The sequence below is a fragment of the Carcharhinus amblyrhynchos genome, chromosome 16 (assembly GCF_965287045.1).
Source record: "Carcharhinus amblyrhynchos chromosome 16, sCarAmb.v2.hapA, whole genome shotgun sequence".
Classification (NCBI taxonomy): domain Eukaryota; kingdom Metazoa; phylum Chordata; class Chondrichthyes; order Carcharhiniformes; family Carcharhinidae; genus Carcharhinus; species Carcharhinus amblyrhynchos.
The window spans coordinates 56,213,334-56,241,183 of NC_137339.1; the positions used below are offsets into that span (position 1 = coordinate 56,213,334).

The 27,850-nt window shown below is 45.8% G+C and overlaps 1 protein-coding gene across 2 annotated transcripts; it reads left to right on the forward strand.

The window, feature by feature from the left end:
• The first annotated feature begins 182 nt into the window (after nt 1-182).
• On the forward strand, nt 183-27,823 carry LOC145354027 (cytochrome c oxidase subunit 4 isoform 1, mitochondrial-like). 2 transcript variants are annotated; one of them, XM_080205119.1, is made up of 5 exons: nt 183-315; nt 13,071-13,161; nt 14,791-14,955; nt 15,846-15,977; nt 27,506-27,823. In XM_080205119.1, exons 2-5 carry the CDS (start codon nt 13,071-13,073, stop codon nt 27,640-27,642), a joined length of 525 nt encoding a protein of 174 aa, XP_080061245.1. In that variant the 5' UTR covers nt 183-315; the 3' UTR covers nt 27,643-27,823. The 2 variants fall into 2 exon arrangements, with proteins under 2 accessions (XP_080061245.1, XP_080061246.1); XM_080205120.1 differs by lacking the exon at nt 183-315 and adding an exon at nt 488-756.
• Nucleotides 27,824-27,850: the final 27 nt, after the last annotated feature.

The following is a 27,850-nucleotide window of genomic DNA, read 5'->3' on the forward strand; positions in this document are numbered from 1 at the left end:
TAATCATATACTTTATAGTGTGCTGTCAGGAGAGTTGACAGAAATCCCATGACACCATTTTGAAGGGATTTGGAGGTATTTAAATTTGATCCACCCCCCAACATCAGTACAGTAGTTTCTTATTGCTGCTTGTGACACCTGTTGAAAAATGACTTCAATCCACTGACACCAATTCAGAAATACGTGACTGGCTCCAATTCAGAAATACGTGATCTGCTCCTCCTCCTGGGGAAGGTAACTTGAACCAGCATATTTGATTTTGCTTAGCTTGAGTTGGAGGGGAGCAGCTTGAGGATTTGTGCTGCTGCGTGAAGGGTCAGTATAACATTTTCCCGGAGTCATGATGCCTGCTGGGTGTTTGCAGTGTTGAGGTTTCCAGTGTGTGTGTGTTGGGTGAAACCTCTTGCTGTGGCTTTGCACTCACTTCGCTGGTTTGTCTGTACATTCGGTCGGCTGGCTGGGGCTCCGAGTTGCCCATGGTTCGGGGCCAAGCTGGCGAGAGGCCAGACAGCAGCTCTGCGGGAGGGAGCACCGCCAAACCCGACCGCTGACCTGCCCACTGAGGTTCTTGGCATAACTACAACCCCGGGAAAAGTTTTGGGAAAGTTTTGGGGAAAGTTTAGCCTTGGCTGTCCCATGATGCTGCATTGAGTCTTGGCACCAACCTCTTGTTTGTGAGAGAGAGAGTGGACGGTACAGTGTACACTGTACAGCTCAGTGTACATAGCACGGTACCAGCTCACTGTACACAGCACGGTAAGAACATAACGCCTTGTAAAGAGCTGACTGGGTAAGCTGGGAAAGCTCAGGGCTGAGTCCTGGGGAAGGGGGTTCCGGATAAACTGCCCCGGAGTCTGGAAGGTCAGACAGGACACTGTTTTCTCGCTCTCTCGATGCCGAGGTTCCCTGTTTAAAAATAAAACTCCGAGTGGCGCAATTCCAACAACTACAGCCAAGAAAATACCCAAGAACCGGGAATGAGAGAGAGGGGGAGTGAGAAAAGAGGGGGATGAGGCGGGGGGAGGGGGTACTGAGGATGAGATGATGTAGGAATGAATAAAAATAATCTGCAGAGAGTGAGTGGAAAGTTTGGGAGAATGCTAGTTTGCAGAGTTTCGAGAAAATCTAGTGAATGGGTGGGTAGTGAAGAAAAGGCTGGTGGAGAGAGTGTGTGCAGAATGAGTGATTTAACAGACTGTAGTTTGTACAGTGTGATCTGGAACAATCCTGGTGATCTGTCCTGTTGGGAGGGAGAAACTTGCAGAAATGAAAAAAAAACAAAGGCTTCAGTCACACACCAGCTGTTGCCTGGATAGCAATGTTGTTTGGAGCTTTATGATCATCTGCCAAAGGGCACGAGTCCCTGATTGTCATCCTGAGATACATTCTCTGGCATAGTCTCATAGTCACAAGGCACAGGGGTCACAAAAGGTGCCAGACTTTAAAGCCTTTACTCTAACTCAATGAGCATCAGTTGTATTTGTGAGGCATGAGAGGAGGTGATTGAGGTTGTGATTAGGAGAGTCTCAGATTAGGTTTTAAAACTCTGAAGATTGTAAACAGAACTAAATTGAATTTTAACACAATCTGTGCCTGTGTTTCTGCTCCATCTGAGCAACCCTATCAACGTACTGTTCTATTTCTCAGCTTCTTCTGAAAGGTATCTGTGTTATTTACTTGAATGGTTCATTTTGATGGGTGTTCCATATTCTCACAACTCTCTCCATAAAATGTTTCTCCTGCATTTCCTGTTGGATTTAGTGACTGGTTTTGACCTTCCCCACAGTGGAAACATTTTCACCATAGCTACCTTATTAACCCCTTTAAATCTATTTATCAGGTTCCTTTTGGTCTTCTGCTTTCCAGGGGAAAAAATTACATCTGTTCTGCATTTCCAAATATTCAGAACCTCTTCATTTTGGTTTTATCCTTAGCAGCACAGCGGTTAGCACTGCTGCCTTACAGTGCCAGGCACCCAGGTTTAATTCCTGGCTTTGGTCACTGCCTGTGCGGAGTCTGCACGTTCTCTCCATGTCTGTGTGGATTTCCTCTGGATGCTCCAGTTTCCTCCCACAGTCCAAAAGACGTGCTGGTTAGGTGCCTTGGCCAGGCTAGATTCTCCCTTAGTGAATAGGTGCTGCAGTGTGGCAACTAGGAGATTTTCACAGTAACTTCATTGCAGTGTTAACATAAGCCTGCTGATGACACTAATAAATACACTTTATAAACTTCTCCAGTGTCATTGCAGGAACCGTGCATAATATCCCCCAAGGTGGTCGAACCAAGACCCAGTACAGTCTAACATAGCTGTGCTCTTCAATTCTGTTCCTCTACATGTGAATCTCAGAGGTTTGTTTGCATTTTTATGGTATTAATCATAGAATCCCTACAGTGCAGAAGGAGGCCATTTGGCCCATCAAATCTGTACCAACCACAATCCCATCCAGTTCCTATTCCCATAACTCTGGTGTTATGTAATGAGGCGGGAAGAATTAGGGACCTTGTGGTGAAGGATCCTCTTGGGGAGAGTGATCATTGTATGGTGGAGTTTCTGGTGCAGATGGAGGAGGAGAAAGTGGGTTCCCGGACACGCGTCCTTTGTTTGAACAGAGGGGAGTACGGTAGGATGAGAGAAGAATTGGCGAATGTTGACTGGGGGAGCGCGTTGGAAGGTAGGTCTGCTGAGGAGCAGTGGAGGATCTTTAAGGAGATCTTTCTTGGTGCTCAGCAGAAATTTATTCCGATGGTTAAAAAGGACCGTAGGAGGAGAGGTAATAAGCCGTGGATTACGAAGGAGGTGAAGGAAAGTGTTAAATTAAAAGCGGAGGCGTTTAGAGTAGCTAAGAGTAGTGGGCGAGAAGAGGATTGGGAGAGGTTTAAATGTCAACAAAGATTGACAAAGAAGTTGATAAAGAAGGGTAGGATAAACTATGAAGCTGGGCTAGCGCGTAATATAAAAAAGGATAGCAAGAGTTTTTATAAATATATAAAAAGGAAGAGGCTAGCTAGGGTGAACGTTGGACCCTTAGAGGATGAGAGGGGGGACTTAGTGGTAGGGGATGGGGAAATGGCTGAGGTCTTGGATAACTTTTTTGTTTCGGTCTTCACGGAGGAGGACGTGAATAATTTGCCGGGTGTTAGCGATGGAAAGGTGGTAGGACTGGAGGGCTTGAATGACATTATTGTTACTAGAGAGGCGGTGCTCAACAGACTGGAGGGACTGATTGTGGACAAGTCCCTAGGACCGGATGGAATGCATCCGAGGGTTCTGAAAGAAATGGCGGAGGTGATTGTGGATGCCTTGGTGGTTATTTTCCAAACGTCACTGGATTCCGGGGAAGTGCCGGAAGATTGGAAAACGGCTAATGTTACGCTGTTGTTTAAGAAGGGTGGCAGGCAAAAGGTGGGGAATTATAGGCCGGTTAGTTTACGTCTGTTATAGGTAAAATGTTAGAATCCGTCATCAAGGAGGAAATAGCGAGGCATCTTGAGGGGAATTGCTTGATAGAGTAGAAGCAGCACGGTTTCGTTAAGGGGAAGTCGTGTCTGACAAATTTATTGGAGTTCTATGAGGATGTGTCTAGGGCGGTGGATAGTGGAGAACTGGTGGATGTGGTCTTTCTTGATTTTCAGAAGGCGTTTGACAAGGTACCTCACATGAGGTTATTGCAGAAGGTAAGGGGGCATGGAGTTGGGGGTAGGGTGTTAGCGTGGATAGAGGATTGGTTGTCAAATAGGAGACAGACAGTGGGGGTTAATGGGTGCTATTCGGATTGGCGGTTGGTGACTAGTGGAGTGCCCCAGGGGTCGGTGCTGGGGCCTCAGCTATTTACCATTTATATAGATGATCTGGAGGAGGGAACCGAATGTATGGTGTTGAAATTTGCTGATGACAGCAAGATTGGTGGAACGGCAAATTGCGCGGAGGGTGTGGAGAGTCTGCAGAAGGATCTAGATAGGCTGGGCGAATGGGCCAGGAACTGGCAAATGGAATTTAATGTTGGCAAGTGCGAGGTGGTCCACTTTGGTAGGAATAATGGTAGGAAGGACTATTACTTATGTGGCGAAAAACTGCAGCAGGCGACAGTGCAGAGGGACCTTGGGGTCCTTGTGCATGAGTCGCAAAAACCCAGCCTGCAGGTGCAGCAGGTGGTCAGGAAGGCGAATGGGATGCTGGCCTTCATAGCGAGGGGGATTGAATATAAAAGTAGGGAGGTCTTGCTGCAGCTGTATAGGGCATTGGTGAGGCCGCAGCTGGAGTACTGTGTGCAGTTTTGGTCGCCGCACTTACGCAAGGTTATTTTGGCCTTGGAGGGAGTGCAGAGGGGGTTTACTAGGCTGATTCCGGAGTTGAGGGGGTTGAGCTATGAGGAGAGGCTGAATAAACTAGGCTTGTACTCGTTAGAGTTTAGAAGAATGAGGGGAGATCTCATTGAGACGTATAAGATGATGAATGGGATGGATAGGATAGAGGTGGAGAGACTCTTCCCGCTCAGAAAGGACAGTAGAACTAGGGGGCACAGCCTCAAGATAGAGGGGGGGCGGTTTAGAACAGAGTTGAGAAGGAACTTCTTCACTCAAAGGGTGGTGAATCTCTGGAATTCTCTGCCCGTTGAAGTGGTGGAGGCTGCCTCGCTAAATATTTTTAAGATGCGGGTTGATGGGTTTTTGATAAGCGAGGGGATTAAGGGTTATGGGGAGAGGGCGGGAATGTGGAACTGAGCAGCGACAGATCAGCCATAATCTTATTGAATGGCGGGGCAGTCTCGAAGGGCTAGGAAGCTTACTCCTGCTCCTATTTCTTATTTTCTTATGTTATGTTCTTATGTTCTTATAACTCCACATATTTACCCTGTTAATCCCCTGACATTAGGGTTAATTTAGCATGGCCAATCAACTTAACCCACATATCTTTGGACTGTGGGAGGAAACGGGAGCACCCAAAAGAAACCCATGCAGACATAGGGAGAACGTGCAGTCTCCACACAGTGACCCGAGGCCGGACTTGAACCTGGGTCCCCGGTGCCAAGGGGCAGCAGTGTAACCACTGTCCTCTCGTGCCATTGCTACTTGTAATTATTTAAGAATATGTGCCCCTTTATGCTCCTCTCTTTAACCTCTTGTTTTTTCAGTAGTATGTGACCTCCTTGTTCTCTTATTTAACCCATATCTATGCTGAAATCATTTTGGCCATCAACATGTCCATTCTGCAAGTTTATTAATGTTATTTTTGTATATTGTCACAGTTTTCTTCAGTATTAGTTATACCTTCAGTTTTATGTCATATGCAAATGTTGAAATTGTTCTCAGGATTTAGAGTCATAGAGGTTTACAACATGGATTGGTCAGATAATTTTGAGTAAATCCTTACACCTGGAGTAATACCTGCCTTTGAGGCAGCGCAACAAAGGGCCACTAAATTGACTGCTGGCAGAAAGGGGTTGTCAGTGTGGAGAGATTGAGTCACATGGACTTATACTTTCTGAAGGTTAGAGAGATGATGGTATTAAAACATGTAAGATTAAGAGAGAGCTTGACAAGGTAGGTGCTGAAAATCTGTTTTCCCAGCCGGGACTGACTGGATCAGGAGGGCTTAATGAGATTGATAATCCCATAAAAATGCAAACAGAACACAGATATTCACTTCTAGAGAAAAATAATTGACAAACACAAGCTTTGTTGGACTCAGAATCCAGAGTTGGCCATCAAGGACCTAGGTGCAAAGTTTCTTCATTCAAATGTTTGTGAAACTTTGTAATTCCCTATCTTAGAAGGACATGGATGCGGCAGCATTGAGCAGACAGAGACTGCGACATTGGGCAGACAGAGACCGCGGCATTGGGCAGACAGAGACAGCGGCATTGGGCAGACAGAGACCGCGGCATTGGGCAGACAGAGACCGCGGCATTGGGCAGACAGAGACCGCGGCATTGAGCAGACAGAGACCGCGGCATTGGGCAGACAGAGACCGCGGCATTGAGCAGACAGAGACCGCGGCATTGGGCAGACAGAGACCGCGACATTGAGCAGACAGAGACCGCGACGTTGGGCAGACAGAGACCGCGACATTGAGCAGACAGAGACCGCGACATTGAGCAGACAGAGACCGCGACATTGGGCAGACAGAGACCGCGACATTGAGCAGACAGAGACCGCGACATTGAGCAGACAGAGACCGCGACATTGGGCAGACAGAGACCGCGACATTGAGCAGACAGAGACCGCGACATTGAGCAGACAGAGACCGCGACATTGAGCAGAGACCGCGACATTGGGCAGACAGAGACCGCGACATTGAGCAGACAGAGACCGCGACATTGAGCAGACAGAGACCGCGACATTGAGCAGACAGAGACCGCGACATTGGGCAGACAGAGACCGCGACATTGGGCAGACAGAGACCGCGGCATTGGGCAGACAGAGACCGCGGCATTGGGCAGACAGAGACCGCGGCATTGGGCTGACAGAGTCTCCACACTGAGCAGACAGAGACCGCGGCATTGGGCAGACAGAGACCGCGACATTGAGCAGACAGAGACCGCGGCATTGAGCTGACAGAGACCGCGGCATTGAGCAGACAGAGACCGCGACATTGAGCAGACAGAGACCGCGGCATTGGGCAGACAGAGACCGCGGCATTGGGCAGACAGAGACCGCGGCATTGGGCAGACAGAGACCGCGGCATTGGGCAGACAGAGACCGCGACGTTGGGCTGACAGAGTCTCCACACTGAGCAGACAGAGACCGCGGCATTGGGCAGACAGAGACCGCGACATTGAGCAGACAGAGACCGCGGCATTGAGCTGACAGAGACCGCGGCATTGGGCTGACAGAGTCTCCACACTGAGCAGACAGAGACCGCGGCATTGGGCAGACAGAGTCTCCACACTGAGCAGACAGAGACCGCGGCATTGGGCAGACAGAGACCGCGGCATTGGGCTGACAGAGTCTCCACACTGAGCAGACAGAGACCGCGGCATTGGGCAGACAGAGACCGCGACATTGAGCAGACAGAGACCGCGGCATTGAGCTGACAGAGACCGCGACATTGAGCAGACAGAGACCGCGACATTGGGCAGACAGAGACCGCGACATTGAGCAGACAGAGACCGCGACATTGAGCAGACAGAGACCGCGGCATTGGGCAGACAGAGACCGCGACATTGAGCAGACAGAGACCGCGACATTGAGCAGACAGAGACCGCGACATTGAGCTGACAGAGACCGCGACATTGAGCTGACAGAGTCTCCACACTGAGCAGACAGAGGGCCTATTTTATCATTTCGATTCTAAGTGTTGGGCAGACTTGAAACTGGGATGTTTCGGATCCGACTTTTAGTCCCATTCTCAGGCGCCCCCACACGCACTGTGCCTGAAAAGAATCGCTCAGCACAAGGCTGTGTGCAGGGCTATCGCACCCGATATCCTGCAGTTTTGATTGGAGCCTCCAACTACGCATGCACAGAAAAAAAGTGAGTGCGGCTCCTCTGACACATCCCTCCTGGACCGGATAATGCCTCCCCCTGGCTCCCACAGATATTATCCCACCCCCACAACATTACTGACCCCGTTATGCCCCCACACCCTCCCACCCTTTCCCCTCACTGATCACAGGCAGAGTGGCAGCGGACACACCCCCCCAAGCCCACCACCGATCTCAAGGAGGGAGCCATTGGACACCGACCCCCCCCCCCCCCCCCCCCCCCCACCACCCAACACAGCTCCCCGTCACTCCTTTGCCCCCAAGAGCTGTCAGAAGCTCGGCACGTACCTCCTCCCTGACTGGAGCACCCGAATTTGACTTCTGTAGAGCGTGTCTGTTTCGTGCCAAAACTGGATGGGTGAATGTAGTGGTAAAGAGGGAAGTGCCAGTAAGGATGGGCATGCAGCCCATTAAATCAATTCAAATACATGCAAAAGAATTAAGTACCCGTCATGCCCATTTCAGACCTGATCCTACTCGCGGCCATTTTCGGACCTTGGTAAAGGGGGAACCGGTGAAGAGGAATGCGCGGATCGAGTACATGGATAATGTGCTCTGTCCACACTGAGCAAACAGAGTCTCTACATCCACAGTGAGCAGACAGAGTTTCTATATCCACACTGAGCAGACAGAGTTTCTATATCCACACTGAGCAGACAGAGTCTCTATATCCACACTGAGCTGACAGAGTCTCTATATCCACACTGAGCAGAGTCTCTACATCCACATTGGGCAGACAGTCTCTATATCCACACTGAGCAGACAGAGTCTCTACATAAGAACATAAGAAATAGGAGCAGGAGTAGGTCATCTAGCCCCTCGAGCCTGCCCCGCCATTCAATAAGAACATGGCTGATCTGTCGTGGCTCATTTCCACTTTCCCGCCCTCTCCCCATAACCCTTAATCCCCTTGCCTATCAAAAACCTATCAACCCGCGTCTTAAAAATATTGAGCGAGGCAGCCTCCACCACTTCAACGGGCAGAGAATTCCAGAGATTCACCACCCTTTCAGTGAAGAAGTTCTTCCTCAACTCCGTTCGAAACCGCCCCCCCCCCTTTATCTTGAGGCTGTGCCCTCTAGTACTACTGTCCTTTCTGAGCAGGAAGAGCCTCTCCACCTCTATCCTATCCATCCCATTCATCATCTTATATGTCTCAATGCGATCTCCCCTCATTCTTCTAAACTCTAACGAGTACGAGCCTAGTTTATTCAGCCTCTCCACATACTTCAACCCCCTCAACTTCGGAATCAGCCTAGTAAACCTCCTCTGCACTCCCTCCAAGGCCAAAATATCCTTGCGTAAGTGTGGCGACCAAAACTGCACACAGTACTCCAGCTGCAGCCTCACCAGTGCCCTATACAGCTGCAGCAAGACCTCCCTACTTTTATATTCAATCCCCCTCGCTATGAAGGCCAGCATCCCATTCGCCTTCCTGACCACCTGCTGCACCTGCAGGCTGGGTTTTTGTGACTCATGCACAATGACCCCGAGGTCCCTCTGCACCGTTGCATGCTGCAGTTTTTCGCCACGTAAGTAATAGTCCTTCCTAGCATTATTCCTACCAAAGTGGACAACCTCACATTTACCAACATTAAATTCTATTTGCCATTTCCTGGCCCATTCGCCCAGCCTATCTAGATCCTTCTGCAGACTCTCCACACCCTCCGCACAATTTGCCATTCCACCAATCTTGGTGTCATCAGCAAATTTCAACACCATACACTCGGTTCCCTCCTCCAGATCATCTATATAAATGGTAAATAGCTGAGGCCCCAGCACCGACCCTTGGAGCACTCCACTAGTCACCAACCGCCAATCCGAATAGCACCCATTGACCCCCACTCTCTGCCTCCTATTTGACAGCCAATCCTCTATCCACGCTAACACCCTACCCCCAACTCCATGCCCCCTGATCTTCTGCAATAACCTCTTGTGAGGACCTTGTCAAACGCCTTCTGAAAATCAAGAAACACCACATCCACCGGCTCTCCTCTATCCACCGCCTTAGACACATCCTCATAGAACTCCAATAAATTTGTCAGACACGACTTCCCCTTAACGAAACCGTGCTGCGTCTGCTCTACCAAACAATTCTCCTCAAGATGCCTCGCTATTTTCTCCTTGATCACGGATTCTAACATTTTGCCTACAACAGACGTTAAACTAACCGGCCTATAATTCCCGCCTTTGGCTTGCCGCCCTTCTTAAACAACGGCATAACATTAGTCGTTTTCCAATCTTCCGACAGTTCCCCGGAATCCAGCGACGTTTGGAAAATAATCACCAAGGCATCCACTATCACCTCCGCCATTTCTTTCAGAACTCTTGGATGCATTCCATCCGGTCTTGGGGACTTGTCCACAATCAGTCCCTCCAGTCTGTCGAGCACCGCCTCTCTAGTAACAATAATGTCATTCAGGCCCTCCACTCCTACCATCTTTCCATCGCTCACTGAGCAGACAGAGTCTCTATATCCACACTGAGCAGACAGAGTCTCTATATCCACACTGAGCAGACAGAGTCTCAACATCCACACTGAGCAGACAGAGTCTCAACATCCACACTGAGCAGACAGAGTCTCAACATCCACACTGAGCAGACAGAGTCTCAACATCCACACTGAGCAGACAGAGTCTCAACATCCACACTGAGCAGACAGAGTCTCAACATCCACACTGAGCAGACAGAGTCTCAACATCCACACTGAGCAGACAGAGTCTCAACATCCACACTGAGCAGACAGAGTCTCAACATCCACACTGAGCAGACAGAGTCTCAACATCCACACTGAGCAGACAGAGTCTCAACATCCACACTGAGCAGACAGAGTCTCAACATCCACACTGAGCAGACAGAGTCTCAACATCCACACTGAGCAGACAGAGTCTCTACATAAGAACTTAAGAACATAAGAAATAGGAGCAGGAGTAGGCCATCTAGCCCCTCGAGCCTGCCCCGCCATTCAATAAGATCATAGCTGATCTGTCGTGGGTCAGTTCCACACTCCCGCCCTCGCCCCATAACCCTTAATCCCCTTGCCTATCAAAAACCTATCAACCCGCGTCTTAAAAATATTGAGCGAGGTAGCCTCCACCACTTCAACGGGCAGAGAATTCCAGAGATTCACCACCCTTTGAGTGAAGAAGTTCCTCCTCAACTCCGTTCGAAACCGCCCCCCCCCTTTATCTTGAGGCTGTGCCCTCTAGTGCTACTGTCCTTTCTGAGCGGGAAGAGCCTCTCCACCTCTATCCTATCCATCCCATTCAACATCTTATATGACTCAATGTGATCTCCCCTCATTCTTCTAAACTCTAACGAGTACAAGCCTAGTTTATTCAGCCTCTCCACATACTTCAACCCCCTCAACTTCGGAATCAGCCTAGTAAACCTCCTCTGCACTCCCTCCAAGGCCAAAATATCCTTGCGTTATTGCGGCGACCAAAACTGCACACAGTACTCCAGCTGCGGCCTCACCAGTGCCCTGTACAGTTTTAGCAAGACCTCCCTACTTTTATATTCAATCCCCCTCGCTATGAAGGCCAGCATCCCATTCGCCTTCCTGACCACCTGCTGCACCTGCAGGCTGGGTTTTTGCGACTCTTGCACAAGGACCCCGAGGTCCCTCTGCACCGTCGCATGCTGCAGTTTTTCGCCACATAAGTAATAGTCCTTCCTACCATTATTCCTACCAAAGTGGACCACCTCGCACTTGCCAACATTAAATTCCATTTGCCAGTTCCTGGCCCATTTGCCCAGCCTATCTAGATCCTTCTGCAGACTCTCCACACCCTCCGCACAATTTGCCGTTCCACCAATCTTGGTGTCATCAGCAAATTTCAACACCATACACTCGGTTCCCTCCTCCAGATCATCTATATAAATGTTAAATAGCTGAGGCCCCAGCACCGACCCCTGGGGCACTCCACTAGTCACCAACCGCCAATCCGAATGGCACCCATTGACCCCCACTCTCTGTCTCCTATTTGACAACCAATCCTCTATCCACACTAACACCCTACCCCCAACTCCATGCCCCCTGATCTTCTGTAATAACCTCTTGTGAGGACCTTGTCAAACGCCTTCTGAAAAACAAGAAACATCACATCCACCGGCTCTTCTCTATCCACCGCCCTGGACACATCCTCATAGAACTCCAATAAATTTGTCAGACACGACTTCCCCTTAACGAAACCGTGCTGCGTCTGCTCTACCAAACAATTCTCCTCAAGATGCCTTGCTATTTTCTCCTTGATCACGGATTCTAACATTTTACCTCCAACAGACGTTAAACTAACCGGCCTATAATTCCCGCCTTTTGCCTGCCACCCTTCTTAAACAACGGCATAACATTAGCCGTTTTCCAATCTTCCGACAGTTCCCCGGAATCCAGCGACGTTTGGAAAATAATCACCAAGGCATCCACTATCACCTCCGCCATTTCTTTCAGAACCCTTGGATGCATTCCATCCGGTCTTGGGGACTTGTCCACAATCAGTCCCTCCAGTCTGTTGAGCACCGCCTCTCTAGTAACAATAATGTCATTCAGGCCCTCCACTCCTACCATCTTTCCATCGCTCACTGAGCAGACAGAGTCTCTATATCCACACTGAGCAGACAGAGTCTCTAAATCCACACTGAGCAGACAGAGTCTCTAAATCCACACTGAGCAGACAGAGTCTCTACATCCACACTGAGCAGACAGAGTCTCTACATCCACACTGAGCAGACAGAGTCTCTACATCCACACTGAGCAGACAGAGTCTCAACATCCACACTGAGCAGACAGAGTCTCCACATCCACACTGAGCAGACAGAGTCTCTACGTCCCCACTGAGCAGACAGAGTCTCTACATCCACACTGAGCAGACAGAGTCTCAATATCCACACTGAACAGACGGAGACCTTACCCATGGTTTGAACAGGAGACTCCAGTGCTGAAGATCATGAAATATTTCTAAAAATGTAGCTTTTAGTACAAGAGCGAGACAGAATTGATGGGAAGATATCGACAGGAGAGTATGAAAGGAGGATATGTGATGAGCTAGGGGGAATGAAGGAGAGGGAGAGGAGTTGGCAGTCCATATATAGTTGTGTATTTTTGTGCAGAATCTCTCGTTTTATTTTGCGAGATCTATTTTATGGAGTTCCATCATAGCATCTTTGTAAACACCTGTCCCCACATCACCCAAACATCCCAGGCCCTCTGGATGACTGGCAAGTTCTTTCTGTATGTCCAGCTATGTGAGAGAGGTTGGAAGATAATAAGTAGCCAACACCTTCTGGACAGACATCAGCTTGGTCGAGAACTGGACTCATTGGAGATGGCTTTAGAAATGCAAGCAATCAGAGGAGGTGACTAGACTAGAAATCTCTGGTCCAGGTAGCTGTAATGTTTCCATTGATCCTTCTTTATCACCAGCTACTGTGAGACTGTTTCACTCTGTACCTGTTAGAGTTTTCTCTTATATTCCAGTTCACTTTATATTCCAGTTTCATTACTGCTTTGATGTCATGGACTGACCTGTTTTAAGTGAATTATTTTGTATTCCTGGGTGAATTGATTTACATAATGTTCCTTTACAGATGTTGGGGTTGTCTGTGTTTCGAGGTACTAATCTCCTGAGAGCTCGGGGGCTTTTATCTGCCGTCGGTGTTCGAGCAGCACATGGACATGGTAAGCTTCTGTATCCAACTGACTCGAGCTGAATCCCTGCCATTGGCTCACATGGAGTAACCAGGGTGTCTTGGACCAGGCCTGACTAGAATTGATCATACAGAACAGTAACAAACTGTACTGTGGGAAATTCTGCCTGGTTATGGCCCAGGGACTCTCGTTGGAGTGTGTACATGTCTGGCCATCTGATGAAAACAATAATTGTGACGCAATCAATGGTTGTAGTCAGTATATGCTTGAGAGAAAGCTGGTTGCTGAGCAGGAAGTTCAAGCTCCTTAGGAATTCTCAGAGACTCAGAGATATAATCCTTTACTTGTTGATGAGGTAATTGAGCCAGTGCCGCAAAGCTGAAGGAGACCCTGATATTGGTAACAATGCTACCCCAGCTGGGCCCAATGCTGTCTGCGCTATCAGCTGACTCCGAAACAGTAAAATGTCCAAATCACAGAAGCTGTTTTATTATTGTTAAAGACAAATTCTCTACTGTCAGCTTAGCTTTCAGCAACTCACATTTAAGGATGTTAGTACTGGAGAACACAATAGAGTGAATATCAAACACTCCCAGGACAGGTACAGCATGGGGTTAAATACAGAGTAAAGCTCCCTCTATACTGTCCCCATCAAACACTCCCAGAACAGGTACAGCATGGGGTTAAATACAGAGTAAAGCTCCCTCTATACTGTCCCCATCAAACACTCCCAGAACAGGTACAGCATGGGGTTAGATACAGATCAAATACTCCCAGAACAGGTACAGCATGGGGTTAGATATAGAATAAAGCTCCCTCTACACTGTCCCCATCAAACACTCCCGGACAGGTACAGCATAGGGTTAGATACAGGTCAAATCTCCCCCTAATCTGTCCCCATCAAACACTCCCGGACAGGTACAGCACAGGGTTAGATACAGGTCAAATCCCCCCCTACTCTGTCCCCATCAAACACTTCTGGACAGGTACAGTATGGGGTTAGATGCAGGATAAAGCTCCTGCTATATTCCCCCAGAATATGTTACCAAAATAATATCACCAGCCTGAACTCTGTCATCTTTGAGTGAGACAAATGATTAAAGTTGCTTTGTGGGGTATCTAGTACTGAGACTCAGATCTGAATTGTGATTCATAGAATCACAGCATCCCTACTGTGCAGAAGGAGGCCATTTGGCCCATCAATTCTGACCCTCCAACTGAGCATCTCATCCAGGACTACCCGACCCTATCCCCATAATCCACACATTTACCCCACTATTCCCCTAAACTACACATCTTGGGACACTAATGGGCAATTTAGCATGGCCAATCACCTAACCTGCACATCTTTGGACTGCTGCTTTCACCAGACTGAATAGAGACAGTTTCAGGTCTAGACTGAACCGAGATTTCAGGATTGTATGGCTAAACACCTGTAACATGGAAGAGCCACTCCTGCTAGTCTCAGTGCCTCTGGTACACGAAAGGATTAAAAACAGCAAGAGTTACTGTTTGTTTGTGAGTTAGTGATTAGGAAATAATGAATGAGAGTCAGAAGTGAGAGCCATCTGTCTCCCTGGGAAATAACTTTATATTGCGAGGGAGAGAGTACAAACGAATAGGCTGAACACACTGACAGTGCTGCCTGTTTTTCTGCAGAGATTGCCAAACCTGAGGACCTGTCAGTGCCAATGTACTGTGATCGGAAGGATACACCTCTCCCTGATGTTCCCTATGTGCGGAAACTGAATACGGAACAGACGGCCCTGAAGGAAAAGGAGAAAGGGTCCTGGAAGAACCTGACGAATGAAGAGATAATTACATGTAAGAGTATCGGAGGCTTGTGGGTTCCAAGGTTTTCCTCAATTGGAGTGACTGTTGGTGCTGGGGGAAAGAACCCTTTGCTTTACAGGTAGTCAGTGTTAGAGTGGACTGCTCCTAGCTCTGCTCCAGGCTGAATTAGATGCAGACTGAAGCTTCCTCTACTCATCCCTTGAGCTGAGGACAGTGCCTTCTGATTTGATCATTTTGTCATTTCACTTTCTCAGGAATTGTTCTACTGTGATCTGTATTATTGAAGCTGTTGATTTCAAGGGAATCGAGATTTATTTTGTTGTCTGTGCAGAAGATTCAAACTCCCCAAGCACATTCTACCGCTCAGGGAGCAGATAAACGAGACAATCTTTGCTGGTGACAAACACATATCCCAAAGGCATTGTCCAACTTGTTGAATTGTCCAGTTGAGGGTGCTCAGGACTCACTGCCCATTTGACCTTTCCCTGGTGAGTGAGAAGTGACAAAGAGTTTACACTGAAGATCAGCAGTTTATTCCAGTCACTCTGTTCCTGGCCTAGCCCAGTCACTTTATATTTCTGTAACATCAGAGACAAACAAGCCTGATGTGCCCCGCCCCTCCCTTAACTTCAGCTGAAGTCTTGCAGCTCAGAAAGCTGATGATTCTAAGAAAGATTTCAAGCAGACTTTCTCACCAGATCTCATTTTCACTAAGATATGGAGCGGCAATGTAGATGATCATATTTACCTCCTCCTTCTGAATGGATTCTGAAGCCCATCTTATGGAATTCATATTAAACAGCAGCTAATCCTCACAGAGACCCATAAGGGACCCACACTCACTGTGAGTGAGCTGCACACCTGCATGGGAGGGAGTGTATGAACTGTCCCATTGAATTGGTGCTTGTGTTTTTCCCTAGTGTATCATATCGCTTTTAATCAGAGCTACGCAGACATGCAGAAGTCAAGCAACGAATGGAAGACGGTGCTGGGTGGAGCCTTCATCTTTCTTGGATTCACGGGTCTGATAGTGTGGTGGCAAGCATGCTATGGTGAGCCTCTCCTTGTACCTACTGTTCCTACTTTAAACTAGGTTTACATCATTGACATACAGAAGATGGGGAGATTTGTACCAAGAGTGGGGCCAACTTATATTCCCTTTGTGTCATTGTTGGGCCTGCAATGACCTCTTGACCTTATGTGCATTATTATAGTTCAGGAGGTTGTTTATTTAAAAAAATACTTCAAACAAAATCTGGGATTTGGAGTGAAACAGGCAGCATGGTGGTAAAGTGGTTAGCACTGCTGCCTGACAGCACCAGGGTCCCAGGTTCAATTCTGGCTTTTGGTGATTTTCTGTGTGGAATTTGCACGTTCTCCCCATGTTTCCTCCCACAGTCCAAAGGTGTGCAGGTTAGGTTGCTTGGCCATGCTAAGTTGACCCTTAGAGTTAGGGGGAACTAGCAGTGTAAATATGTGGAGTGGGGATAGGGCTTGGGTGTTATTATTGTCAGTGCAGGCTTGATGGGCCAAGTGGTCTGCTTCTGCACTGTAGGGATTCTATGGAGGTTCCACTGCCCAGTGGGAGTTAGGGGCTGGGTACTTTGGGATTGGCTGTGTTCTAGGTTCCAATGCCCTGTGGTTTTTGTTGGTGCTGTCTCCTTAATTGGGAGATTGTAAAGGCAGCACCCAGTTTCACAGTGGCTGATGGGCTACCATCCAAGATGTGACTGTGTGGAGGCGCCTTTGACAGTTTCTCCAAAACTTAGCAGCCATCTCAGAGTGGAAAACACAGATAGTATGCTGTACCTTTAGCTTATCCTCCCTCAGGAAGAAGTATAATATCAAGGGTAAGACTCTTAGCAGTGTAGAGGATCAGAAGGACCTTGGGGTCTGGGTCCGTAGGACTCTTAAATCGGCCTCGCAGGTAGAGGATGTGGTCAAGGAGGCGTATGGTGTACTGGCCGTCATCAATCGAGGTATTGAGTTTAGGAGTCGGGAGGTAATGCTGCAGCTTTATAAGATCCTAGTCAGATCCCACTTGGAGTACTGTGCTCAGTTCTGGTCGTCTCATTACAGGAAGGATATGGAAGCTATTGAAAGGGTGCAGGGGAGATTTACAAGGATGTTGCGTGGATTGGGTGGCATGCCTCATGAGGATAGGTTGAGGGAGCTCGGTCTTTTCTCCTTGGAGAGACGAAGGATGAGCAGTGACCTGATAGGGGTTTATAAGATGTCGAGAGGTATAGATAGGGTGGATTCTCAGAGGCTATTTCCCAGGGCTGAAATGGCCACTACGAGAGGACACAGGTTTAAGGTGCTGAGGAGTAGGTACAGAGGAGATGTCAGTTTGTTTTTCACTCAGAGGGTGGTGAGTGAGTGGAATCAGCTGCCGTTGGTGGTGGCGGAGGCAAATTCGATAGGGTCTTTTAAGAGACTTCTGGATGAGTACATGGAATTTATTGGGATTGAGAGTTATAGGTAAGCCTAGTAGGGAGGGATATGATCAGCGCAGCTTGTGGGCCGAAGGGCCTGTCTGTGCTGCAGCTTTTCTATGTTCTCAGTTCAAACACAAAAAAATGATTTCCCCAGCGAGAAGGCTCCAGTTATTATTATTTGCCTCTTTATCCAGCAGTATGCAGCTAAATGATGTTATGGTGTTAGCTGTGGCTCGGTAGGTAGCACTTTTACCTGAGTCAGAAGGTTGCAAATTCACATCTTATCCAGAGAATTGAGCTCCCAGTCAAGGCTGACATATCAGTGCCATTGAACTTTCAAATAAGACATTAAAACAGAGGCCATTGGCACTGCTTGAAAAACAGGAGAGTTTTCAAAGTGTCTGAGACAATATTTACCATTCAGGCAATCTCACTGAAACAGACAGTCCAGTCTTTATATTCCTGTGGCATCTTGCTGGAAGTGGCTGCTGCATTTGCTACACCATTATATTGGATGGAAGGTGTTTTGGACCATCCCGAGTATTCCTTGCAATGGTTTCCTCTTCCTGTATCAATACCTCGGTGCCCCTGAATAACCTATTTCTCATCTATGTGGCTGCCCCTCATATCATCCAAAACAACAATGTTGGGTTCCACATGTACGCCAATGTCAGCTAGCTCCAACTCACCACCACCTTCTCAACCCCTCCTTTGTCACTGATCTGTCCGGTTCCTTGGTTGACATCCAGACGAGGAGAACATCTTCCAGCTAAACATTGGGAAGACTGAAGGCACTATCTACAATTCTCTAGATACTGACTTCATTGCTCTCCCTGGCCAATACCTGAGCTTGAATCAGACGGTTCACTGTCTTACTTCGAGCTTCAGATTACAAATCCTCTTCATTAGCAAGGGGACACATGGGAGATGGTGAAATTTGAATTCAATAAAAAAATCTGCCTTTAAAAATCTACTGACGACCATGAAACTCCTGTTGATTGTTGGAAAAACCCAACTGGTTCACTAAATGTATTTTAGGGAAGGAAGTAGGGCAAATTGTGCGGAGGGTGTGGAGAGTCTACAGAAGGATCTAGATAGGCTGGGCGAATGGGCCAGGAAATGGCAAATGGAATTTAATGTTGGCAAGTGCGAGGTGGTCCACTTTGGTAGGAATAATGGTAGGAAGGATTATCACTTATGTGGCGAAAAACTGCAGCAGGCGACGGTGCAGAGGGACCTCGGGGTCCTTGTGCATGAGTCGCAAAAACCCAGCTTGCAGGTGCAGCAGGTGGTCAGGAAGGCGAATGGGATGCTGGCCTTCATAGCGAGGGGGATTGAGTATAAAAGTAGGGAGGTCTTGCTGCGGCTGTATAGGGCATTGGTGAGGCTGCAGCTGGAGTACTGTGTGCAGTTTTGGGCGCCGTACTTACGCAAGGATATTTTGGCCTTGGAGGGAGTGCAGATGAGGTTTACTAGGCTGATGCCGGAGTTGAGGGGGTTGAGCTATGAGGTGAGGCTGAATAAACTAGGCTTGTACTCGTTAGAGTTTAGAAGAATGAGGGGAGATCTCATTGAGACGTATAAGATGATGAATGGGATGGATAGGATAGAGGTGGAGAGACTCTTCCCGCTCAGAAAGGATAGTAGGACTAGGGGGCACAGCCTCAAGATAGAGGGGGGGCGGTTTAGAACGGAGTTGAGGAGGAACTTCTTCACTCAAAGGGTGGTGAATCTCTGGAATTCTCTGCCCGTTGAAGTGGTGGAGGCTACCTCGCTAAATATTTTTAAGTCGCGGGTTGATGGGTTTTTGATAAGAGAGGGGATTAAGGGTTATGGGGAGAGGGCGGGAATGTGGAACTGAGCCACGACAGATCAGCCATGATCTTATTGAATGGTGGGGCAGGCTCGAAGGGCTAGATGGCCTACTCCTGCTCCTATTTCTTATGTTCTTATTATGTTATCTGGCCTGGCCTACATGTGATTCCAGGTCCACAGCAAAGTGGTTGACTCTTAAATACTCTCAGTGATGAGCAATAAATGCTGACCCAGCCAGCAATACTCACATCCCATTAACAAATCAAAAGGGCACCACCTTTTAGTTTCAGTACATTATTTACCTATGTTCCCCACTCAGCTCATCAAGAGAATTATAAACTATAGGAATAGTGTGGGAAGGTGATATTAAGGTAGATGATCAGCTATAAACTGATTGAATGGTGGCACAGGCTTCAAGGGCTGAAGGCATACTATTTCTCAAGTTCTTATCCATTGCTCGAACTCACATCTATACTTCTCCTGATTCAGCCATTCAATTCCTGGTCAGTCAGCCATCTTTCACATGTTTTTTTCAATTTATTCTTTCATGGGTTGTGGGTGTAGATGGCAAGGCTAGCATTTGCTGCCTACCTCTAATTTCTCTTGAACTGAATGGCTTGCTGGGCTATTTCAGAAGGTGGTTAAGGGTCAACCACATTATTGTGGTCTGGAGTCACTTGTAGGCTAGACTAGTTGGCAGGTTTCCCTCCTGAAAGGAGATTATAGATGGGTTTTTACAAAAATCAATGATAGCTTCATGGACTAGCTTTTAATTCCAGGTTTATTAATTTAAATTCCACCAGCTGCCAATGTGGGATTTGAACCTGTGTCCCCAGTGCATTAGCCTAGACCTTTGGATTAGTAGTCTAGTAACATTACCACTGCTCCACCATCTTCCCTTATACTGGATTTGTTATACAGTTACACAAAGTGCCAGCATTCTCACACACAAGACATGTCTGTCCACATCTGTGAAATGACCAGTTGATTTCTGCCTGTTCATCATGGTGAGTTTATCAAAATGGTAAGTGGCAGTACACTAAGTATGGTACTCCTCCTGAGAGCAAGGTAGTGAAGCAAGAATCCAAAGCCAGTCTTTATTTGGAATAGATTTATTCACAGAGTGAAACATTGCAAATATATATCTCCTGATTCCATTCTACCCTTCTGTCAATACATCTCTTTTTATATGAATTGAGGCATTTATCCAATCAATTCCCTCCAAATTATATGTATTTAAGCTCAACTGATACAATTAGCAGGGACAATTCAATGCATTTACCCAGTGATTAGTTTATATCATCTCTCAATTCAGGGAATAGCTTTTTCTCTGTTGAAGTCTTTGTGACAAATCAGGTACTTGCTTTATCACACTTCATTGAATGTGTTAACAGCTTCTTGCAGTGTGTTTGTGGCTGCAGTTAGTACGCTGAGTGCATGGTTAGAATCTGATCTGTGGTTCACAAGTTGAATAATAAGACTGTCAGTTTCACTTCTCTGATGCTGAGAGTTAGATTTCAGAAAATTGTGTGAGATTCCAACCCCTGAACAGGATATATACGCACCTTCAGAATTATAGCAAAGCTGTCCTGGTGGCAGTCCAGGCTCTCTATCCAAAAGGATGTTTGTGTTTGGCCAGTGGTGAGGAAGAGTTAGAATGGAATTGCTGATCCATCAGTTGATCAGAGACCATTGCAGCTGGAAGTTGTGATCTGGCCAACTTGGCAAAAGGATGAACTGAAACAAAGGCTCAATCTGGAAGTAAAAATGGGAAAGAGGATAAAATAGGGATAAAATAGAAATGTTCAAAATCAAGAGGGGCTGGACAGAGGAGAGGGAGATGCCATTTTCCCTTGCAAAAGGATCAAGAACAAGAAAACATAGATTGAAGTGATTTGCAAAAGAAGCAAATGTGATTAGAAAAAACTTTTTCACACAGTGTGTGGCTGGGTCTGGATGCACTGTGTGGAAATGTGTTGGAGGCACATTCAATCAAGATATTTAAGATAGCATAGATGATTAGTTGAATAGAATCAACATACAGGAGTATGGGGAAAGTCAGGGAATGGCACTAAGCCATGATACTCGTATGGAGAGCGGGTGCAAATGGGATCAGACCCAGGGCTACATGAATATCCATTGAAAATAGGAAAGAAAAAAATAATTGGTTAAGGGAGTGTGGAGTATGGAGTATGGAGGGGAGGTCCTATGAGGAGAGACTGAGGGATTTGGGGTTGTTTTCGCTAGAAAGAAGGCAGCTAAGAGGGGATCTTATTGAAACTTATAAGATGATTAGAGGTTTAGATAGGGTGGATAGTGATAGCCTTTTTCCTAGGATGGAGAAAGCTAGCACGAGGGGGCATGGCTTTAAATTAAGGGGGGGTAGTTATAGGACGGATATCAGGGGTAGGTTCTTTATCCAGAGGGTGGTGAGGGATTGGAATGCCCTGCCTGCTGCAGTTGTAAATGCGCCTAGTTTGGGGGCGTTTAAGAGATCCGTGGATAGGTTTATGGATGGAAGGGGATTGGTTTAGGTTAGAGGGTCATTGCTTTTTAATTGGTCGGCGCAACATCGTGGGCCGAAGGGCCTGTTCTGCGCTGTAATGTTCTATGTTCTATATGATCAGGAGTGAATTTGAGGAAAGAACCTCAATATTATAAACAGTAAATATTCAGTTAAAAACATAGGGATCAGGACTAGGCCATTTGGCCCTTAGAGCCTGTTCCACCATTCAATAAGATGATGGTTGATCTGGTCATGGTCTCACTTCCACCTCTTTACCACGTATCCCACAGAGCTCTGTGATCTCTATCAGCGTACTGCCTTTCTACTCTTCCTGCCAAAGTGGATGAGTTCACATTTTCCTACGTCATAATCCATCTGCCAAATTTTTATCTATTCTCTTAACCGATCCCTTTGTGAATTCTTTACCTCCTCATGACAATTTTTTTTTAATCTACTTAGGTATCATTTGCAAATTTAGCTACCAATCATTCAAGTCCCTACATCCAATATAGTGAATAGTTGAGGTCCCAGTACTGATCCATTTGGCACTCTGCTGCTTCCTGTTAGCTAACTAATCCTTTATCCATGCTAATATATGTTATCCCTTACACCATTTTCTCTTTTTTTGTAGCAACCTTTGATGTGGCATCTTGGAAATTCAAGTATGTCACAGCTACAAGTCCCCTTGCTTGATACTTCCACAAAAAACTCTAATAAATTAAACACAATTTTCCTTTCAAATAAATTATGGAGAGGGGAAGTGGGGGAAGAGGGGAGGAAGAGGGGAAGTGGGGGGAAAGAGGGGAAGTGGGGGGAAAGAGGGGAAGTGGGGGGAAAGAGGGGAAGTGGGGGGAAAGAGGGGAAGTGGGGGGAAAGAGGGGAAGTGGGGGGAAAGAGGGGAAGTGGGGGGAAAGAGGGGAAGTGGGGGGAAAGAGGGGAAGTGGGGGGAAAGAGGGGAAGTGGGGGGAAGCAGGTGTAGAGATGGTAGTTGAAGACACTCTAGAAACTTTACTGTGTAGAATTTGTGTGCAAATAGATGTCAAATCAAATTAATTCATCATTCTTCATCTTCAGTTGTCTGACCAAAGGCAGGATTGGACCCACTGTGTGACAGTGTGACAATCTCCACTAATGGATAGGACAAGGAGACAGATTTCAACTCCACCCCAGCCAAACAGGAATCAAACCCAATGCTGTTGGCATCAATCTGATCCACATTTGCCATTGAGCTAACCAGCCCTACAAGAAGTGCTGTGGCAACACACTTTTTCATGTATGTTATAACCTGGAGATAGGGATAGAGATGGTAGAAGCTCCAATTTCTTTCCCTCACATAGCTATGAATCTTTCCATTCTTAACCCAGCCATTGGCTTGTGATGCAAGGATTTAGAAGTTGATACTCAACCCATCTTCCTTGGCCATCAAGTCCCTAAGTGGGATCCCCAGAAGTCTGGCCCTGGGGCAGTGATGCTACCCATTGCATCACAAGACCTCCACACGCAACACTATTGATGTGTAAATAATTCAGCTGCTTGTGGCAAAGAAGAGAGACTCCAGAAGATGTGAACATTTCTGGTGCACCATTGTTACCCTAATAAATATTGGGTTCTCTTATCGCTTCTGCTTTTATTACAATTGCCCATACAAAATTTCTCCAATTAGAGCTATGACACCTCCAATCTTTCCTGCCTAGTACTGTTACCAAACAACTTGTAAAAATATATCTAAAGCCCCTCCTTGGTTTGCTACCTGTTACCTGTTTTGTAAGGGTCTGGAAAATAGGAGTTAACGTGGGACTGATCACAATACTACCCACACAGTCTTGTCAGAGAACACATGACGCACACCCAGAGGTTAGTGTAGTGTTGGATAGAGCTATGGGTATATAAACAAGCATAGAGACAGTTCCTAGCTTATAGTTTCTAGTAGTTAATAAATATTTACTAATGAACTATTTAAGATTAAGGTTACCTTCATAAGACCCACAAACTATGCCCAACACCTTACAACATGGTGGCAGTAAATGGAACAACTCAAAATTCCATAGAATTTTGAGAAGAAAACTAAATGGTTGGATATGCTGCTGTCTTCCTTTACTGTAAATACTGATGAAGTAATTCTTTTCGTAAGTCTGCCATTTCATTCACAATATTATCCTTCTCAGTTTATAAGGGACCCACATTATACCTGACCACCCTATTTTCCCTGGTGCCTATCTTCTGACTAGTGTGATGATGGCTTGTGCCCTGGTCGTCAACTGTTCTGGCTTTGCCCAGCTTCCCAAAGTGTCCTATTTGATTATATTAATCTCACAGCATTGGCAAGGCTGTTCTGCTGATCAGCTGAGATATTGTTTCCTTTGGCGTGGACTGTCCTGCTTCTGTGCTGTTCCACAAACTGTACCACAGTTTGCTTTCTTCCCTTTATACAGATCTGTGCTGCAAATAGATTTCACATTGCCTGATAATCTAGATGGCTTTACAAGGAAAAGTCAAAGAAGCATTCTGACCTGAAGAAATGCTTAACAAGTGAAGATGCAGAAGGAAATCACCAGAAAAAGGGCACCATGGTCGGCATGGAGTGGTTGGACTGAACAGCCTGTTCCAGTGCTGTATAATTCTAATTGTGCATTTTAAAAGCTCCAAAGAAAGACTTGGAAGCTGAAGTCAGAAATTAAATTGCTCACTGCAGCAGAAGACTCCATCGAATCCCATGATCGTCCAACTTCAAAGCCCAGAGTCAGACCCAGCAAGATGAGCTAAAAATTTTAAATTCTCAGACAGCACAAGTCCTGAAAAAAATTAAATTTTACACTGGTCAGAAATTGCCGTTCAACTCACAGTATGAGAAACCTGATCCCTAAGTTGGTGTCTGAACACATGGCAGTGAGCTTCCAGAGAATACGGGGGGGAAAAAAAAATCAACTTAATTGGGTCCAAGTTAGCAACCCAGTAAAAACCCGGATTTGATGCTTTAAAGACCCAAAAACATTGCACTAAAACAGGGAAGACTCAAACCAACCATCCAGGCAACCATTGTTGAACAATTTATTGCAGGATCCTGCCAAAACCAGCAAGTGCAGGAAAAGCGTTTGTGAAGAAGCACCATCTTAGATTTTTGGAAACCTTAAAAACCGAATTTACTATTGAAAAATTCTAACCATGTAATCCATTCTTCTATGAGTCAAATAGGACTCATCCAAGGTCCACATCAACCACAAAATTGAAGAGATAAAGAAATTCCTTAGATACATGTAGTTAAACGAGTTGACATACTGCTTTATGCAGCAGGCATGATAGTTGATAATATGATCGATAAGAAATTAATGAATTATGTGTAAAACTAAATCATTTGATATTTGCTTTAACCTCGGAAGTAACAAAATTTTTCAAAGGACTGAATTTAATAAATGTGAGGAACCTGTCAACTCCTTCATTAATGAACCATATGGAATGACCAAAAGCAGTGATTGTGGTGACCTGAATGTGAGCTTGACAGGTATAGAATAGTTGGAGTGGCAAACAGAACTCTCAGACACGCTTCAAAGGAGGATATAACCCTTGTAAAGCCATCTAGATTATCAGGCAACGTGAAATCAGTTTGCAGCACAGATCTGTATAAAGGGCAGAAAGCAAACTGTGGTACAAAGTAAACTTCATCCAGTTTGTGGAACAGCACAGAAGCAGGACACTCCATGCCAAAGGAAGCAATACCCCTGCTAACCAGGAGAACAGTCTTGCCAATGCTGTGAGATTAATATAATCAAATAGGACACTTTAGGAAGCTGGGCAAAGCCCGAACAGTTGATGATCAGGGCACAAATCACCATCACACTAGTCAGAAGATAGCCACCAGGCAAAATAGGGTGGTCAGGTACAATGTGGGTCCCTTGTAAATTGAGAAGGATAATATTGTGAATGAAATGGCAGACTTACTAAAAGAATTACTTTACATCAGTATTTACAGTAAAGGAAGAGAGCAGCATATCCAAATGATACCAATATTGAATCAGGGAGAGGGACTCATCAGAATTAACCTGAGCAAAATAACAGTAATGAATAAGATAATGACACTAATGAGTGACAGATCCCCAGGGCCAGATCATTTCCATTCCTGGATTTTAAAGGAATTTGGTGAGAATATTGTAGATAGGCTATCTATGACCTTCAAAAGTGTTGTGACTCAAACTATTCCTTTACATTAGAAAATTGTGCATTTGAAAGGAAGGAGGATACTAGGGAAGTGATAGAGGCGATAGTAATAGGTAGAGTGACTGAGCACCTTAAATGTTCGGACAGCCAGCCAGCATAGATTTGTAAAGGGTAGGTCACATCTGATTAAATCTTTTACAGTGACAAAAGCAGTGGACTGGGGAATGTCTGTGGCTTTTTTTTATATAGACTTTCAGAAGGCACGTGATTAAAACATACTGATTGAAGACAAATCTTGACCTGGTTAAGAAACTGGCTGAACGGCAAGAGACAGAAGGTAGGGATAATTGGCCTCGACTACTCTCCATCTATTAACAGGATATTGATAAATTGTGAATGGGCAAAACTGGCAAAAGGAGATATACCAGATCATTTGTTCTAAATGGTAAAAAGATAAAAACAGTTGATGTCTAAAGAGACTTGGGTCCAGCTACATAAGTTTTTTAAAAAATGAATCTATGGGATGTGGGCTTTGCTAGCTAAGCCAGCATTTAATGCCCATACCTGGTTGTCCTGGTGGTGAGCTGCCTTCTTGCCGTTAGGGAAGGGAATTCCAAGATTTTGACCCAGTGAATGCGAAGGAACAGCAATTATATTTCAAAGTGGCTTGGAGGGGAACTTCCAGGTGGTGGTGTTTCCAGGTATCTGCTTGTTTTTCTAGTTGGCAGTGACCATAGATTTAGAAAATGCAGCCAAAGGAACTTCGGTGAGTTCTTGCAGTGCATACTTTGATGGTACACATGGCTGCTACTGTGTGTCATGAAAATAATCTCAACGGCTAATGGAATGCTGGCATTTCAATCACAAGACTAGATTACAAAGGTTTGAAATCATCCTTCAGTAGTACAAAGCCCTGGTTAGACCACATCCTGGATTTACTGTTCTGGACACCTCACGTTAGGTGATTCTGGTCTTGGAGGGAGTGCAATGTTGTAAATTATGAGGCACCGCTACACCGACTCGGATTATATTCCCTTAAATCTAGAAGGGTAGGGGTGACGTAGATTGAGTTAGAGATAAAGAGCAACAGGAAAGATAGAAACAACTTCCACTGGTACGAGAATCTAGAGCTAAGTATCATAGTCTAAAAATTCAAGCCAGACTTTTCATGAGTGAAGTTAGATAACACTAAAACACAGGGTGTGGAAGTTTGTGATTCCTTCACAAATGGCAATTGATGCTAAATTTGAAATTTTACTTTTAAATGTAAGATTGATAGGGTGTTAACCAAAGGTATTAAGAAATATGGAACAAGAGCAAGGAGAGAGAATTAGGTCACTGATTAGCCACAATCTCATTGAATGGCAGAGCAGGTTTGAGTAAACTGGCTTCTTGTTTGTACATTATCTCTCAAACGCCCTCCTTGTACAACCCTTTCCTTCCCTTTCTAAAATTTGTTAGAATTCATGTTTTCAAAACAAGATTTCATTCACTGACCCTAGTAAAGCAGCACATTTCTGTTCTTCTGGCAACGAGTGTAGGTATTTAATTACTAATAGTGGACCGCCAGCTTTAGTTTGATAGTATACAGCTTGTACAATGGGTAAAACCAGAGAACGTTTGCTGCTGACTACAAAACTAAATGCTGTGTTTCTACGTTTTCTTTCAGTGTATCCACTCAAGCCGCATACTTTAAATGAGGAGTGGAAGCAAAAGCAGGCTAAAAGAATGCTGGATATGCAAATGAATCCCATAGAAGGATTTGCCTCCAAGTGGGATTACGAGAAGAATGAATGGAAGAAGTGAAGTTGCAATTTAGAGAAATGTTTTCCTCTTAATCCGGAGTTCAGGTTTTCCGTTAGAATCTGACTCAGCCACTTTAAAATGCTCTAATCTCATGTTAATCGTAAACCTCCCGAGGGTTTCTGTTGAAGTCACATGAATGTAAAAATTGCAATCTATAATAAAGATTGCTCATATAATATCATTGGTTTGTTTGAAAAATGTCTTTTGC